This window comes from Lytechinus variegatus, chromosome 1, assembly GCF_018143015.1.
Source record: "Lytechinus variegatus isolate NC3 chromosome 1, Lvar_3.0, whole genome shotgun sequence".
In the NCBI taxonomy this organism is placed as follows: domain Eukaryota; kingdom Metazoa; phylum Echinodermata; class Echinoidea; order Temnopleuroida; family Toxopneustidae; genus Lytechinus; species Lytechinus variegatus.
Genome location: NC_054740.1, coordinates 80,151,395 through 80,171,247, shown reverse-complemented (window position 1 = coordinate 80,171,247; position 19,853 = coordinate 80,151,395). Strand labels below are relative to the sequence as shown.

General features: G+C 36.1%; 1 protein-coding gene across 2 annotated transcripts in view; it reads left to right on the top strand.

The window, feature by feature from the left end:
- The first annotated feature begins 350 nt into the window (after positions 1-350).
- Positions 351-19,853, top strand: part of LOC121424630 (gamma-2-syntrophin-like) — a 43,202-nt gene continuing 23,699 nt past the window's right edge. Inside the window, exons 1-2 of one of the 2 annotated variants that reach the window (XM_041620355.1) lie at positions 351-1,056; positions 12,341-12,481. In XM_041620355.1, the coding sequence (XP_041476289.1) occupies positions 838-1,056; positions 12,341-12,481 (360 nt within the window). In that variant the 5' untranslated portion in view covers positions 351-837. Of the gene's footprint in view, positions 1,057-9,519; positions 9,722-12,340; positions 12,482-19,853 lie in introns of those variants that run through there. The other variant, XM_041620361.1, reaches the window with a different exon arrangement.

The following is a 19,853-nucleotide window of genomic DNA, read 5'->3' as shown; positions in this document are numbered from 1 at the left end:
TTGATGGTAAAACAATTTTTTTTAATCTAAGTTTGTGAGTGTTACTCATGCTCACACGTTCGCACTTTGCATTTACAACTCTTTAACTACCTGGCCAATTATTCTTTGAGACCAGGGCTCCATCACACAAAGATTAGCGATCAATTGCTAAATGAATCGACCAATCAAGATCAATGTTACACGCGCATTTGTCGCAAAATACTGACCAGGAACCAATCAGAAGTGTTCTTTCATATTTGCTATTCATCGCAAACCTTTGTGTTATGGAGCCCAGCTCTTTTGATTTGATTGATATGAAGGAATCACAATCAAACTTACTTTTGGAGACAAGCAGAGGAATTTTTTTAGCCTTAAGTTTTCCCCTCTTGAGGTACATGTATATCTTTTTTATCTGGTAATTGGCATGGAGACTGCTTCAGAACAACATATATGACTCCCAATGTGGAAATGACACTCAGATGGGCTTTTGATGCATTCTTTCCTGTGTACAATAGCTTTATCCCAAACCGCCTGATAGCCATCGTGAAGAATCAAGAAACTTCAAAAAGAAGCATTTTGGAATAATTGATCATTGCATACGGTATGTGTTTTTACTTTAGGAAACACTCGATTTGAAACCATATTTTTCTGAATTGTTGCATATTTTGATGGAAGTGACATATTATATGGATTCATTGCATCATCATGATGACTTACAGCAGAGGTTCCACATCAGGAATTAAGCATTTCCATAGCAATATTACAAGAACTGGTCACATGACATGTACTAACCAGAAATATGCTCACTGATCAATTCCAAGCGTGAGTGACCAGAGCACTAGGTTAAAAAACAAAAGGATGAGAATCGGCGAGCTTCTTTGGATCCGTAAAAAGCAGAGACGCCGCCGCCACAAAATCTTTCGCAATTCGGACGAAGTGCCCGACCCATTGCCAATGACGCTTTGGTTTGACAATTTGATTCTGTCGGTTGGACTGGAGCCATACGTCCTTCGCCTCAGCAGAGATTTGCCCATCGTGAGACAAGAGCCAAGACAGCCTCTGTGGCACACACATGGGGTAAGGTTTGAGAAATATAGGTCTTGATATTCCGAACAGAATCAGAACAGGATTTTTCCTCAGAAATGTAATGTCATTGGACCATATTCTGAAGTCAAGTTTTAAGTTGTGGTTTAATTATGGATAGCCAATAGTCACTAGTGGCATAAATCTTTACAGTGAAACTTCAATTATCAACTCATTTTTCTCTCAAATCATTCTCAACTGTTTCGGAAGGATGAATAGAATTGTTTTCTTTACCTTTCACGATAAAGAAAGAACCCAGTAAGAGAGATGATGTGGAAGAGGTTCATTGTGACGAAGAATTGAGTAGTAGAAATTAACCAGTTGTCTCACGATGGATCAATCGTGAGACAACTGGTTAATTTCTACTACTCAACCCAGTAAACATAACAAACATACAATGTAAGGAAAGTTATCTTGGCTTTCCATAATTTTAGCACAGAGTCAGACCATGGTCTATTAAAGTTAAACCTGACTATGGAATATGGTGTTTGTGTTTCGAATTTCAGCTCAATTGATATTTTGATAATTAGAGATAATGTGTTAATTTTGACAATTTTGACTTTATGTGTACCGGTACACTATGGACTTGTGATTTTTTTTTCATTTAAAGTTAATGGGAAAGCAGTGATAGAATCAGATGATTGAACTTGAAGAGAAATTAGAATTTTAATATAGATGAAATTTATAAAGGCAGTTATAAGCAGGATTTTTCTTGGTAATGGGAGGGGGGGATTAAATAATAGGCCTACTATACTGTACATGTAGATGTTCAAAAAGATGCATTTGTATAATACAGGGGGTATGTCTGCATGGGATTGAAGTAACCGGGCTCATCATGAGTACTTATTGCATGTTAAAAAAGGTTTTATTTCTTTTTAAGTTCTGGCAAAGTGCCCCTAGGAGAGATTTGTAATATATTTTATTTTACTAATGAAGTCAGAAAATTATTCCATACCTGGGTGTAGATATGAATCATGTTGTCATGAGGATTAGTTTCATTCATATTGCACATTAGAGCAAGGCGCATTTTTATGAGCCAAGCTTCTCATAATTTCACTGATTATGGAGCAAGTGTATGAGCTTACGACCCAGGGCATACTTCGCTTCCGATTTCCCTTAGCATCGATTGGCAATCTGATGCCTGAATTCGTACCAAGACTAACAATGGTAGGTTACCATGGCAACCTCATATTGTATCGCGAAGATCTGGAGCAATTCAGATTTCAACATGATATGTTGATGTAATGTAGTAATGGGCAGGAGAATGCAATGATTACTGCCACTTGAGCATACAGGCTATAAAGTTACTTTGTCTTCCTGTTTCAGAGTTAGGTTACCCTCAGTATTCATCTTTCTGTTTATTAGCTACATTGTACATGTACGTTGTGCATTCATGTATACTGGAAATATATTTTAAATATTGATAGGGGAAAATGTAGGGGAGATTGGGGTTAGTTGGAATGCGGGGTAAGTTGAAACATTGTAATTTTCGTTAATACCTTTAAATGAATTTATGCAATACAGTCCTCAATTTATTGCTATTATCAACAGCCATCCACCACATTACAGACAACACATGTGCAACAAGCCTGGTGAAGTTAGTAAGGAATTTTCGTTTTTAGCTCATCCGGCCCGAAGGGCAAGATGAGCTTATGCCGTGGCGTCTGTCGTCCGTCCACAATTTCAAAATGCTACTACTTCGCCATTTCAAGTCCGATTTCAATTCTGTTTGCTTTATATGATAGCACTAGGTGGGGCATTCAAAACTTCTACATAGAATTTTGAAATTCATTAAATATGCTAATTTATGCGCATTTTTCAAAATTCACAAAAAATTCTACTTCTTTATTTGTTGACTGATTTTGAATTTTTTGCTTCCATCTGGTAGAGCTTCATTAGGTTCACCAATCTTCTACACAGAATTTTAAATTTTGACCAGAACAATTTTTATGCTAATTTATGCGAAATTAATTCATGCATATTTTTCAAAATTCACAAAAAATGCTACTTCTTCTTTATTTGTTGACCGATTTTGATTTTTTTTCTTCCATCTGGTAGAGCTTCATGAGGTTCACCAATCTTCTACACAGAATTTTGAAATTTTGACCAGAACAATTTTTATGCTAATTTATGCAAAATTAATTCATGCATATTTTTAAAAATTCACATAAAATGCTTCTTCTTCTTTATTTGTTGACCGATTTTGATTTTTTTTCTTCCATCTGGTAGAGCTTCATGAGGTTCACCAATCTCCTACACAGAATTTTGAAATTTTGACTAGAACAATTTTTATGCTAATTTATTCGAAATTAATTTATTCATATTTTTAAAATTTCACATAAAATGCTTTTTCTTCTTTAATTGTTGACCGATTTTTACTTTTTTTCTTCTTCCATCTTGTACAACTTTATGGGGTTCACCAAACTTCTACACAGAATTTTGAAATTCATTAAATATGCTAATTTATGCGCATTTTTCAGAAATCACAGAAAATGCCTCTTTATTTGTTGACAGATTTTGATATTTTTTCTTCCATCTGGTAGAACTTCATGAGGCCCACCAAACTTCTACAAAGAATTTTGAAAATTTTCAGTAGGAAATTATTTATGCTAATTTATGCGAAATGTATTCATAAATCACAGAAAATTCCTCTTCATTATTTGTTGACAGATTTTGATTGTTTTCTTCCATCTTGTAGAGCTGCATGGGGTTCACCATATTTGTACACAAAATTTTGTCTGGAAAATTATTCTAATTTATGAAAAATTAATTCATAAATCACAAAAGATGTTTTTTCTTCTTCATTTGTTGATCAATTTCAGTTTTGTTTGCTTTGTATGATAGCTCGAGGTGGTGATACAAAATTTAAACATAGAATTTTTAAACTCATTAAATCTGCTATTCATATATTTTCAAAACTCACAAAAATTGCTTACTTATTTGTTGATTGATTTTGGTTATTTTTCTTCCATCTGAGAGCTACATTAGGTTCACCAAGGTTCTACACAGAGTTAAGAAACTTTTGACTAGATAATAATTAATACTTAATTCATATGAAATTTATTCATAGATCACAAAAAATGCTTCTATGTCATTTCTTCAACTTTTTGAATTCTATATCCTATTCTATATTTATGTCACCAATATAATTCACTACAGTGTCAACTGGGCTGAAATTAAAATTGTGTTAAATTGTGTTGCGAGATGCCGGATGAGCTCCACATCATTGATGTGCTAGTTTCACCTTTTGGGTAATATTTTTCTCTTTCAAAAATTTTCTATTATCTCAGAGAAGTTTATAGATCAAGTTGGCCTGTTTAGGGGTATAATGGACACTTGTACCAAAATACAAAATAAGGTTATTAATATGCCATGGTGAAGTCCCTTTTTGTGCTGTAAGCTTATAAAAATTTAATGGGCCTCTGGGGTTAGATGGAACAAAATTGAAGGGGTTATTTGGAACATGTTCCAACTTACCCCAAACATAATTATGAAAAAAACATTGGATATGAGAAAAAAAATGTATATAGTATTTCACACTCTTCTGAACATACATGCTTGTTTTGTTTCTCAGTTAGGTCTGAATGTGTATTAACCCAGGGGGCCCAGGAGCTCACCATGCATTTACACATACTCATGGGACTAGGGTAAATTGTGGTCACAGTAACTTGGGAAGAAAATTGTGAAGCTTCGCGGGCCGGAGCCCCCTGGGTTAATGCACACTCAGACCTACATGTAACTGGGTTAAGTGTGCATTTAAGGCCTATTGTAGGCCCCTAATGCAATATTAACGCTTATCAAAATGGATGAGTTTAATTTCAGCCCCCCCCCCTGACAAATTTTGTCACTTCGTTGTCTCACGAAATTTTTTGACTGCACCGCCCTCTTGATTTTTAATCTCAAGTCTTGCGCATATTTTGAGACCAAATTTGCGATGCCTGGGTGCACAGTTTCGAAATTACGCAACATTTTGTACGTGCATGTCGGACCCAAAATTGCTCAAAAACGTGATTCCTTGTACAAGGTCAATGCAAATTTTGTTTTTCAACCAAAAATCATAAATGTATGATTATTTTTACTTTTGTCGGTTCAAATGGAGTTATTTTATGCTATTTATGATCGCAAAAGAGTCATTATCATTATTTGTTTGGCATCACCTGTGCCTAGGAGGCGAAAAACGAACCGAATCACTGTGACCGCAGGTCTCTCCTCTCGATATAACTTACTGGGGGGGAGGTGCAGGTGGACCACTACACTGGACTTTCCCCCTACTCTTATACAAATAGTGCAGTGGGTTCTTAACGTGCAAAGTTAGTGACTCTCTTCTACACGGGTCCTCCATTTAACGTCCTATCCGATGGACAGATTGTTTTCCAATGTTACATAGCCTGCCTCTATGAAACATGGGAGAGACGTTTACACATAACGCATTGGCTTCAGTCATCCGCCTGGGGTGGACTCAAACCCACGATCTTTAGTTCGACGGGAAGACACGTTACCGACTAAGCCAACTTCACTCCGACAAAGAAATGCAAATTTAAAAAAAAATACATAAAAAATTATATTTTTAGCAATTTTTTGTGGGTATTTGTTATAAAGGTAAAAAAAACTAATACTCTACCAAAAATAGCATTCTACTAGCTTAATGAGTAGAGTTTAAGGCAAAAACATACAAAATTTACGGCAAATTTCATATGCTTATTTGTATAATTAATAAAAAATATAAACAATTATTTTTTGTCATGTAAATTTGATGCAGAAGTACATGAAATTGCTGATAGTACACTTAATTACATGTAAAATCAAATGCACACAAATAAGCGAAATTCTGCTACACAGTTGGCTTGCGTGAGTGGCTGAATAATAGAAAACATTAAGTTCAACGAATCCACTTTTAATATTTTCAACTTGAAAAAAAATAAAGCAAACATGCTAAAACCATGTAAATAATACAGTTGTAAGTAGTTTAAGTATAATTCTTAAAGGGATGGTCCGGGCTGAAAGTATGTATAGCTGAATCAATAGAGTAGAATTCACTGAGCAAAATGCCGAAAAATTTCATCAAAATCGGATAACAAATTACAAAGTTATTGAATTTTAAAGTTAAGCAATATTTTGTGAAAACAGTCGTCACGAATATTCATTAGGTGGGCTGATGATGTTACATGTCCACTTGTTGTTTTGTATTTTATTATATGAAATTAGGTTTATGCAAATTTTTTCCTCCAAGTATTATAAAAATTGGATTAACAACTGATTTAGTGCATTAGATATTTATTGCTGCAATTTATTTCATTATAAGGGAGGCATGTTATTCACACAAGTATGAAATAATGAAAAAAATATGATTTTATGCAATAACATAATAAAACGGAAAGTGGAGATGTGACATCATCAGCCCACATAATGAATATTCATGACGACTGTTTTCACAAAATATTGCTAAACTTTAAACTTCAAAAACTTTATTATTTGTTATCCGATTTTGATGAAATTTTCGGCACTTTGCTCAGTGAATTCTACTCTATGTATTTATATAAATATTTTCAGCCTGGACCATCCCTTTAATTTACCATGCAGTGTTCTAACTTACCCAATACCATGATCCAACTTACCCCGTATATGTAATATGTACATGTAAATCTTTAACTCTATGGTATCCCCTACCCCCATACTCTTGAATTTGTCTCTAATTGTACCTTGCATTGATGTACTTTTAATACATGTACAAGGAGAATACAAGGAAAATCATTACATTAACTTTTTTTTAAATTTACGTTAAGGAGAAGCAGTGATAGAATAAGGAGATGATATATGCAGAGAAATTCAAATAAAATTTGAAGGTGCTGGTTGACTCACAGGATTTTTTTGTTGTGAGTAGAAAAAAGGTTGTAATATGAATTACTGGTCAAATAAATATCTGTATCACAGTCCAATAAGTAATAGAATTCCATGAGGCTCATGCTAAAAACATGGAATGTATAGTAGATACCTTTTAAAAGTTGAGCTCTGCCTATAATTACCTCTTACTGTCATCTAAATATCTTCGATCTAACAATAAAAGAAGTATATGAATTCACTAAATTTACAATAGCAACTATCTAAAGAGTATTGTTGACAGAAGAATAATGCCGGCTACAAAGAGGAAGCATATAAAGGGATCTTTTAGGAGAGGAGCGATTGATATCTTGAATTGGGCAAAGCTCTTTTCATTGTAAGATTGGGGGTTAGTAAATTAATTGACAAGATTAGTGAAGATTATGATGGGGCATGGATGTTTATATATATATCTTTCTCATCTAGCTCAAAAGGTGGTGCTACATCAGCCAGAGTTTGCTCGATCTCGAGACTTTGCCTGATCAGATCTCTTCGCGATTAATCTCGAGGATTCAAGAAACACCGTCTCCACCATCAAAAGGAGCGATTCTTGCTCGAGCGAGGCATCAATGCATTAATCCCAAGTGCGTCTGCACCTGAAAATTAAGTGGGATAAGTCGTAAAATAGCACACTATTTTGCAAATAATCCGAAGTTGACTTGGAATTGCAATCTCGAAATTAATCCAGCGAACTAGCGCGATAATTGCGTCTCCATTACAAATAATCTTGAGATTGTTCAGATCGGGATTATTTGCCAGATCAGAAATAGCACGCTAATTTGAAAACTCGGGCTGGTGCAGGCGGCCCTGAAGAGATCAGTCCAAATTTTGTGAAGTACGAAAGTCATCTGCATTACCAAGATTTGGGGTCGCCAAACGTGGTTGTAACAAGTTACAAAAGTTTTGTCGCAAATACATGTACACACTCACAGGCATGCATGTGTGACCTTAAGAATTGACCAAAAGCTCTTGCCAATCTGGAGTTATGCTGGCCTTGGTCGAACCAGTACCACCTCTCAGTCCAGGCCCCAAATTTTTTGCTGGTCAAAAGGCTCTAATTCATTTTGGTGATAGGACCCCCCCAAAAAAAGAGACAGAAGGTGGTTTCAGACCGCCTCGAAGTTCGTCAGTTCCAGGTATTCTCTGATTGGGAAATTTACCCTGATCAGAAAATACCAGGTATTTTGGTAATGTGAAAGCAAACTACGCGTAATTTACCCGAAAGAAAATATCCGCTAAATAGTAGGTACTTGGCGAAATTACGAGAACTTTCGCGGGGATTTTTTCAAGGTCGCAGGTATTTTGGCAATGTGAAAGCAGTTTACGGGAACTTTTATCCCAGCGTGTCGTTGGGCGTGGGCGCCGTGGGTGGCTGCTGGGCTAGTGGTTATGAATCTCACGCCTTGCCTGCTTATTAGACCATATTGCGCATGCTCCTAACTTCAGGAATTTATCCGGAAGGGTATGTTTCAGGGTGGTGTGAATGCAGGAATAATTAATGGGTATTTTTTAGCCTAAAAATGTTCTCGTAATTTAACGGGGATTCTTGTGATCGAGGCGGTTTGACACCACCTAGTATTGGCAAATGCCTTTCTTATTTCCCAAGCTCTAAGTAACATGCCTGTCAAGGACTCTTAAAACTGCACTCTCCAATGCTGTCCCAATCCAGCATTAGTTAGTGATCATTTGTTTTCTATGTCGCCTCTCTACGAGAGAAAAATATCAAATGGCATAATGCTTGACATCAAGTATCATATAGATGGAATAATTACAGTCAAGTATTCAATGGTGCAATGAGGGAGGAAAGCAAGACTCAAAAAACATCAGGAAAGGTGATTTAAGAACAATCATTACTCTTTCAGGATTATTTTTAACCTGCCCAGAGTCAAGTAAATTTAACAGTAACTACATTGCAATGTAATATTTACACTGTCTCTTCACTCAAATTCTCAGAAAGATGCAAATGATAATGTTGAAATAGTAAAATTGTGATAGGTTTTATATTCAGAATATTGTAAGGAATACCGGTAGATTAGGGATACATACGGTACATAACATTTCCTTGGTTATGGTTAGGTCTGAGGTTAAGGGGGATGGGGGTGCAGATTTCCAGAGGAGAAATTAGACTTTGAGGAAATGTCATGGTATCAGTTTAAGCACTCTAAAATTTGCCTTTAGATGGGGTATCTTTAGGAAATCTAGAAATCCAAATCGCCTCTGTTATTGTGGTTATTCGACTCACCAAGCATTTAAAAATTTTGAGGTTTTTTTCTTTTATTTTTTGTGTCCAGTGTGGATATTCTTTTTAAGTAGTTATCCCTTTTGTCCATCCCTTTCACCTGCTGAAGGACGAAAGAGCATCTTTAGCTGAAGAGAGAATGAAACATATTCTATGAAGGAAGGTCTTTTGGGGCTTGATTATGTAAACGTTGCCTAGGCCATAGTAAGGAATGTAGATAGGGATCGAGGTCCTTCATTTATATTCTTCATCTGACAATGTCCACAATGCCACCTCTGGTTTCCTGAAGTGGATGTTAAGTATTTGTTTAGGGTTTTTCTTGCTGATATTCACTCAGCTGAATCACTTCTTTAAAACAAGACTGGATTTATACAGTGATTGATACTTGGGGATCTCTGTTGGTGCCTTGTAATTTTGAGTAATGAAGGAAACAGCAGAATTTCGGAATCAAGTTTGAGTTTTTATTCACGTCGAAATAATTTGTGACATCTTAAACAGGTCTTTAGGATTGTGTCTCCTGTAAACAATAATAAAATGGTTGTGGTAAGTATTTAGAATAATTCATGAATTTGTTGGCCTTTTAAAGTTTGTTTTTCATGTTTGAGGGATGAAACTACATGTACCTGTTAAAGAAAACCCTATAATTTGAAATTGGTACCTCTGTTTCCCTTTTCCCATTGCAGCATTTTATAATGAATGAGGAATCGCATCAAGTGTCTAGAAGTATATACATTCAGAGGCCTGCATATTTTTCTCCTGTAGTAGTACTACTGTATTACATCTAGCTCTAAAGAGCTACTGAAACAAAAATGAGTGCTACTTAAACAAATTTTCTTCTTCATGATCAGGTCCCTGTTGCATAAAAGTTAATATGATAGTAACTTTGCCATCCACTGGTAAATACCATGGTACGGTTTGCATGGCAAAGTAAGCTTTTATGCAACAGGGCCCACTGGCCATGGACCTCATTATTCAGGAGGTCCTGGGTTCATTCCCCAGCCGAGTCATTCCAGATTTATATAGTTGAGACCTTCTGTCTCTAAGCAAGGCACTAGGCATACTGTATGTTATGCCGGGGCCTGCTAGAAGAAGTTTATTAACAAGTGGCTATAATTTGTAAATATAACACATAATGTATCCTCGTGATAATTATCTTTAGTTCTCTTATTCCTGTGTTATTTAAAGTGTTCTGAACAAGAAATTCTCAGGTGTCATCAGAATGTTATTTTTCTCTTAACACTGGATTCTGATTGGTTGATATGCTGTCAGAATCTGAAAAGAAAAGATTCTGACTTGACTCAACCATATCACAATCGTTACATGGTAGGTTGTGTTTGTGAGTGAATGTGTGTATTAAAATAAATGAATTTTTTTTTCTTTTTTTCTCTTGAATTAAATGACTATGGACGATCTCCTTATGTATTAAAAGTTCTAGTGCTTTTTACATTATAAGGATACGGGGAAGCTTAAACTAGAATGTATGTTAATAACAATGTTGTCTAGTTCCATATAGCCACAAATTATTTTTCTTTCTATGTAGATTTTGAGACCTATTTTTTACACTGAGGTTTGTGATATAGATAATGTCATTTAACCCATCGAGAAGATCGATAGACTACCCACCGCATATCAAAGGGGGCCATTTCCTTGGTGAAATCCCATTTACCCCATTATCAGATAAAGATAGCCCAAAAGACATGCCAATAGCTTTTGGTATTTACGACTTGATTGATCAATTATATAGTCTTTTTTTATTTTATGACCTACTTCTGGTAATTTGTGTGAGATGAGCCTCTATTTTCCTTGTGTGATCAATGCCTAAGTATTGCGTATAAGTATGTGGGTAAAGGAGTGCAGGTGTTTATGTAGCCCTGAAAGGAAAAGTGTGAATCAGTTTCAGTACATATATGCATTTTCATTGTTAAAGTACCTGTCTTTTTTCATACCTTGTTATCCTTCTTTTTAAATGTGTTCATTTGTAAACGTAAGCCTCTTGACACGATTTAAAAATATTTCAGAAAAAAAATAATTTCCCTGAAATCGAAATTCACTGTGTGCTTACATCATGGGCGGAAATCTGTCCCCAAAGGTAGGGGGACCAGGGGCTGGGAACTTTGACAAGAAAAAAAATATCACCAAAATTTCAAGGTCATTTTAAGCCAAAATATGTATCATTTCAATTGTGAGTGATGTATTTTTCTCCATCATAAGAGACCAAAAATGGTAGGGGGACATTTGATATTGTGTCCCCCTACTATTTTGGTATAGGGGGGACTCGTTCCCCTGTCCCCCCTGGGATTTCTGCCCATGTACCCTGCTACACATATTTGTAATGCAATAAATGTTGCCTAAGATTGTATCTGAAGACTTCACTTGCAAGCAATACTGGTGTGAGGGACTTTCCAATTAAACTGCTGTATTTTATTTGAGACATTATTGCTTGCCTATAATGCACATGTGTGGTATACAATGTACATCATATTATGCTTAAATTGTACATGATTAGCGTATATATGATGCATGCCTCACAAGAAAGATGATCAATTACTGAAACCATGAATTGAGTACTAATTGATTTTATGGGGACATGCCTTCATGTTTTTAATTACAAGCTAGCATGCATTTTAGTGGCTGCCTGCAAGAAAGTCCTAAGATCTACTCTTTGAGGCAAAAAGGCCTTTTTAGTTTTTATGGTCGCTAATCGATCCTGTTTTGTGAATGGGTAAAAGGGAAAGATTTTATGCCTCATCAGTTAATAAAAAAAATATTCAGTTTATTTGGGTGGAGATTCAGCTTCACAACACTGCTTTAAATCCTTCATAATCCCTTCCGGAAGTTTTAGGGGGATTTAAAAACCAACAGGTACATGTATATTGAATTGGTTGATATAGCAGAACGATTTAAATGTAAAATGTGTAAATGTTCAGTCAAAAGCTGTGACGCTGTAGAATTGTGGCCAGTATCATCAGTTGTCATTTAAAGTGATTATAGTCACCTTTCATGCAGAGTTTGACACCATTCAGGGCACTTATCCACCAAGGATTGAAAAGATTTCATTGACAAATAAACATATAATCCTTATCCTTCAATCTTTGTCCTCTATGTTCATTATTGTCAATAAAGAATATTTGGTTCCTTTTTTTCTCTATCTGATGAATGCAGGTGAAGACGGGGTTCCTGAGCATCTGTAACGGTCCTAAGAATGCCCAGCGAGTCCGCGTCCAACTCTCAACCGAAACCATAACACTCCAGAAAGAAGAATCATTCGTAGTCAACCCAGTCGATCCACATGGGGGTCATGAAGTGAGTTTGAATTCATGTTCCATTTATTTTCTTTATTTTCCACCAGGAAAGATACCCTGACACATATCTCCAACAGAAGAGAGCCTTCTGGGCTCGGTGACATAAAGCTTCACAATCGATCTTAAGGCTAATTGGAATGATTGATCATACACATTAATCAGTGATTTCAATGGTAAAAATCATTCCCACAATTAGTTATGTTATGCCTCGGACCCTAGAGAGCAAATCTCCAAGGAGGATACCTTACCCAAATGACAACTCTTGAGAATTATCACCAGGGAAGTTGTCTGAGAACCATTTTAAATTTGGGTTGAAATCCCCTTCTTGATTTTTAAGGCTCATACAAATGAAAAAAAAATGCAAACGCCTGGCAAAAAAATGTGATCCACTTAAATTTCCAAAATAGATTCCATGTACTGGTTAAGTTTGATTAGTTATCATTTGTCGCCCTTTCACACGGTAAAAGCAAATCTTAATTTGAATGATTCCAGTGAAAAATAAGGCTAATGAAGAATTTTAGCACGTGTGAAACCAAACTAGAACATGATTAGAATCACGAACGTCTGCAATCATCATTACAATGGTGATTCAAGATTCACGTGTGAAAAGGCCCTTGGCTATTAGAATTTATTATCTGGTTGCAAAGTAAGCATCTATGCTAATAGGTGATAGGCTGTGGAATTTAAGTCATCTTTTGAGGAACATTCAAGGACCATCTTTGTAATTGCAGACATAAGAACTTTGGTTTGAATTTTCTCCAGTCTTCAACAATTTATATTTAAATGATTACAAAACATTCATGAGATAATAAAATTAATTCAACATGAGAAATGTTTGATAAATTATGAAGTCGTACATGGACAGAGCAGGAAGAAATAGGAGTTTAACACCTAAAGTGCAAAAGTCACAAACTGATGTCAAACATATACACATTTATTAAATCCCATACACTTGCAATATCTGTTACACATGGTAAGAGTTTGAATGAACATCTGCTCATGAGAAATATGAATGAGCAAACGAATTGATAAGACAAGGAGTTGAAATTGATAGCACACTCATTAAAACTCAATTCTCTCTGCCTCAACTAAAATAAGGTAGCACTATGATTTTGAGATCCTCTGAACTATTATGTAGACTGTAGGAGGGCAAACTTTGTCAAGTTAGTCTATGTACATATATGTATATATATATATACATGTACAGTTGTCCTCAAAATTATTCATACCCCTTGTGGAAAAACATTCTTTGGTAGATTCTTTACTTGTAAAAGCTATTATGATGTAACTTTCTTTGTATCTTTTGTCTGCTTGTTGCTATGCATGATTTGACATATGAGCTGGCAAGTCTTCATTAGCATAATAATAGATAGGGTCAGAAGTTATTTTTTGCACTTGTTCAGAATTATTCATACCCTTGCCAATACCTCAACAAAAATGTCCTTTTATGACAATGCGCATTATTTTCACTGTCTGGGAATGTGCTATTCTTTGTTCTATATTTATTTCAAGATGTTCCAATGAATTAAATACCCTCTTTGTTAAACAAGCCATTAAACAATGATGGAAAATAGCATCTTTCTAAAAGGGTATAAATAGAGGAAAGCATTCTGGTAATTCTCAGTCTCTGATAATCATGGCCAAGAAGAAGGAGCTCAGTGAGGACCTACGGCAACGTCTTGTGAATGCCCACATTGAGGGAAAAGGTTACAAGGCCATTTCAAAGCAGTATGACGTCCCTGTGGCAACAGTCCAGAGCATAATCAAGAAGCACAAGAGGTACAACACTGTGAAGAACCTTAGTGGGCGTGGCAGGAGGTGCAAGGTGTCTCCTAAACTTGCCAGGAAAATCTGCAGAGAGGTCAACAACAACCCCCGGACCACAACCAAGGCCCTACTTGAAACGCTTGACGGTCAGGGACGAAGGTGTCCCGGTCCACCATCGAGCGAGTCTTGCACAAAGGAGGTCTCCATGGACGCAGGCCTCGGAAGACACCGTTGCTCAGGAAGAAACACCTGAAGGCTCGACTGGCCTTTGCTAGAAGTCATCTGAAGCAAAATCCAAGCTTTTGGTCAACCATCCTGTGGTCTGATGAGACGAAGTTGGAGTTATTTGGCCATATGGCTGTTGAATACGTCTGGAGGAAGAAAGGGGAAGCATACAATCCAAAGAACACTGTGCCAACCGTCAAGCATGGTGGTGGGCACATAATGCTATGGGGATGTTTCTCTTCCAGTGGCACAGGGAACCTTGTTAGAGTCAAAGGAATCATGAAAAAGGAGGATTACATCCAGATCCTTGATGAGAACTTGAAGGAATCTGCCGAAAAACTCCAACTTGGCCCCAACTGGAAGTACCAACAAGACAATGACCCAAAGCATACCGCCAAGCTGGTGAAGAAATGGTTCAAGGACCATGATGTCAACGTCCTAGAATGGCCAAGTCAGAGTCCTGACCTGAATCCGATCGAGAACTTGTGGCGAGACCTGAAAGTCAGAGTGATGGCTAGGAACCCGACCAACCTGACCCAGCTTGAGGCCTACGCCAAGGAAGAATGGGCTAACATCCCGCAGGAGACGTGCAGGAAGCTTGTGGACACTTACAGGAATCGTCTAGTCGTAAAGAACAAAGGCTATGCTATTGACTATTAATGAAAGACATTGGACTCAGAAAACCTAGGGTATGAATAATTTTGAACATGACATTGTTTGAATATCTATGAATAAAATACCCCTGAAAAGAGAAATTTCTTGAATTGTGCATTGTTGTTATTCTTTCACTAGTAGGTCACACATAAATCATAGAGAAACTTGATAAAATGCATTCATTTCATCACAAACATGAAAAATCACAAATATCAACAAGGGTATGAATAATTTTGAGGACGACTGTATATATCTCTCTTTCTCTCCCTGTCTTTGTTATTTAGAACCACAACCATGTTGCTCCGGTTAACATGTAAATCATAGGTGAATCTACCCTAGATATGAAAATTTGTGAACGAATTTAACCAGGAAATCGTTATTAGCGAAAGTGCTGATTGAAAATAGGGAACTATGTGATGTGACACTGTTATGTCAATATCATACAAAATGGCCATAATTTTCTAAATATCTCCTAGTTTTAATTTAGAGTTGTCCAAAATCTTGTTGTCTTGGTTATAATTTAGTGATAGAAATGAATTTTCTATGAATTGAATGAATGAGAGATCAAAAATTATTTTGTGTACATATGAAAACAGATTATTTTGAAATTCAGAAAATACATGTGATATATACTAACTCTGTAACTTTTAGACTTTGATTTATATATACACACACACACACATAATATATATATATATATATATATATATATACATGGATTCATCATCCTTTGAACTTTTTACATACGTGAAAAGAAATTGGATAGGACTTATAGTCTGTTTTGGCGTTGAACTTACTTTTATATCACGCATTGGGGAATGGGATTGAAATGGTTTATATGTCATGCTCTTTTGTGAGAATGGTCATACATTCAGTTATTCAAAAGAAAATTGTACAATTTCCCCCCATTTGGGTAGAAGACTGAACAATAAGACTATGATATAAGGACTCCCCAGACAGATATCACATGACCTTTAATTGCCGGGAATGCGGCTAATGGGAATGGCCAATTAGAGGTTAGAGTCAAATGCTCTGTAGATCTGAATTAGGATCCACTTTGTAGTACGTGGGTCGAGTATTACACATGATGAACTTTTGATAGAGATTTATTCTCTTTTAATATCCAAACTAACCTTTAATAATCAGTTGGATCTGATAAGTGCAAGCACTGGGTCATACCATGGATCCATGGTCAAACACATTATGTAAGTGTGATATTTATTGAGATGTACTCCAAACAAAAATAATGCAAAATATGTGATTTTATTCTGTAGCTATTAACACAGTTGTAGAGGATGGTCAACGAATGAATCGATTGCTGCATATCACCCTCTCACAATAATTACAGAGCACTTACACCAAGGCAAAGATAATTACATCCAGTGGTGATAAAATCCTAATTTAGCAAAGATTTGGATTTTGGAAGGTCAAATCATTCTCAACATACAATATTTTGCCCTTACAATTTCATCTGATCAGAAGATTTCAGTGGCATTGATTACAACACTGTTTTGTACTTCTAGACTCTTATACCCCCAATGAGCCAGTGCTATGTGTAATAACAACAAGAAATCATTCCTCTACAATTGTCTACCCATTAGCTTTTCAATATTTGATAAATTATCAAGAACTGGTACATACTCAGGATTTAGACTAATGTAACCTATAATCTAGGTGGAGGATGCAGCAATGCTGTAGTCATTGTTTTCTTTTTTATTGTCTCGCCCACCAGAGGTGAAGGCGAGACTTGGGGATCCATATGTCTTTCGACGTCCGCCCGTCCATCACAAACCTTATGACACATAACTCCACAACCGTAAGTCACTTGTCATCTAAACTTGGATGGTAGATGTACTTCGGGGACCTGCGTGTTATGCTGCAGTCAGAGGTCACATGGTAGGGTCAAAGGTCATTTTCAGGTCAACGTTAAAGTTTACATGTGAGACTCTCTTATGACACCTAACTCCACAACTGTGTGTCACTTTTCAACCAAACATGGATGGTAGATGGACTGGGGGACTTGCGTGTTATGCTGCAGTCGGAGGTCACATGGTAAGGTCAAAGGTCATTTTCAGGTCAATGCTAAAGTTTACATGCAAGACTCTCTTATGACACCTAACTTCACAAACGTAAGCCATTTTTCAACCAAACTTGGATGGTAGATGTAATTGGGGACCTGCATGTTATGCTGCTGTCACAGGTCACATGGTAAGGTCCAAGGTCGTTTTCAGGTCAATGTTAAAGTTTACATGCAAGACTCTTATGACACGTAACTTCGCAACTGTTGGTCACTTTTCAATTTTGGATGGTACATAGATGTACTTAGAGGACCTGCATGTTATTGTGTTGGGAGGTCACATGTATGGTCAAAGTTCATTTTGAGATCAACAATAAAGTTTACGTGCAGGACTTTTATGACAAGTTTTATTCCATCCCAGTCATTTCACAATGAAGTTTCGATACAAATTTCTGTTGCGTGTGTGTGCCCTCGCAAATCACGATATTTCTGGTTATTTTCATGTGGCGAGACACAAATCGCTTATGCCATGTTGATGAATGTAGGATGGTAGCTATTCATACAAAAAACCTGCACTACATCTTAGTCACTAAAAAGAAAATAACTAAAGCAAGATATGAGTGTATGGGCAGTGGTTGCTTCACACTCACTGTAGATTAGTTAAACAACAAATATGCAGCTTCCACCTAGATTATTAAGCCGGGAAAACATTCCTATGTATAAAACATTGAGCTTTGTACTGCAAGTAAGATAATTTTTCACTTTCATTTTTCATTTTTCCTAACCCTGTGGGATTGGACCATGATTCTCAGACTGCTAAGATTCAAGCCCTGACCAGCCAATAACACAACACTAAACCACAACTACCGTGGTTAAAGGCACAGGCCATGGAATGGTTTTGAAAGTGTGTGGGTGGGGGGGGGCTGACTATGCAAAAATATTCACAATCAGATGGTCATTTTTACGATTTTTTACATTTTTTTTATGATTTTGGAATTCCACTCCCCCTTTGAGAGGCCTCACAGAATTTTTTCTTAATTCAATGTTTTATGGTAATTATAGTAGTGGATAATAGCAACATGAAATGGTGTAGGCAATGGTTAATCTTCAGGCACAGACCCTGATTGAAACCAAACTGGATTGATACAGCCCTCAGTACACAAGTCATTGTAGGCTATGCATTCAGACCATTTAACCCAGGTGAGGGGTTCGCTCAGCAGACTAGGTAGGGTTGCTTTGTTCGTATTGATTCTTTGGGGGGGGGGTCCTTCTAATTTCTATTTATAAATTTAGCAAACTATTTGCCTTACTTGAACAAAATAAATAAATGAACTTCAAAGTTTTACCATAATTGTGAGTCTTTATGAGATAAGATCTCAAATGCTTCAGAGAAATCTAATGAAGATGTGAACACACATATTGCTTCCAAGTATTGATAAACAGCTGATGCAAATAAAACACAATCAAACAAGGGCATTTGCAGGAAAATTTGAAATTGATTGCACTTTCATAATCAAATTATACATCTTGATTTTCATCCAATTTGGATCTCTCATTCGGAAGTAGAACTTTGTTGTTTGCAACTCTTTCCAGAACAGGCCCTAAGAACATAAGTTAAGTTTTCTTGAAATCTGACGAAGCAGGGTAAAAAAAATGTTCATGTTGTTTTAGGAAGTCATTTTACGGAAAATACATAATACAATTTCATGAAATTTAAAATTCAATGAAAGTGCAGGATCCCCTTTTACTTTTGGCAATCAAATGCAAATCACTGTTTGTTCAGATGTTGCCTAAAGCATCCATGTTTTATGGAGGCAGACTTGTCAGTTGCCAAGGGTGAAGATGGCATGGGGAAGGGGTAGGCATACCTTTCATGCTTTACGTGTATCTCATACTTTATAAAATGGGTGAAATATAGAGGGTATTCACCTCCCTTATATGCAAACATGTTTATGCTACTCAAGAGTCACATTATTATGCACGTCATGTATCATGAAGTACAGTATACTCCCAGATCAGACACAAAGAAATGCTAATAATATACCGTTATCTTCGGCGTCAGTTCAATAACCTTAAATATGTCTTTTGAAATCTGATTTCAAATTTGCCCACAGGCCCTTGTCTCCAATAACATCTTGGATTTTATCATTTTTTTTCCATAAAGTTGCAAATACATGAAAATGCTGTAGAGCAATATTGATGCTTCTGATATTGAAATTTGTATGTTGATACATGTATATACATGTAGATATTGCACAGTTTATTATTTAGAATACAGTGTAAACCATTAAATAGTGTTATCTTTTTGTGAGCATCGGTCTACTTTCTTTCTGCACTGGGAAATTTATATTTCATTTTGATCAACTAGCACATTTAAAATTGAATTGTAAGTTTTTAGGTTACATGTAGATGTGTGGTCCATACATGTAGGTCCATTGTTGAATTTAATAGTTTTTGTGTAATTTAGGAGGGTACATGTACTGACTAGTGAGAAAATTTCACTGTAGATTTCAATCACAAATACATGTAAGTTATCAATATGTAGTGTGAAAAATCAACGATTTAATGTGATTTTGCAGATCATTGCAATATGAATCGATACATTCATTCATTCAAATAAAAATGGGAATTATCTAAAAATGATAATATTTGGGGAAAAAATGAGGGTTTACATGTACCTCAAGTCATAGATTATAGTGTGTAGTATTGG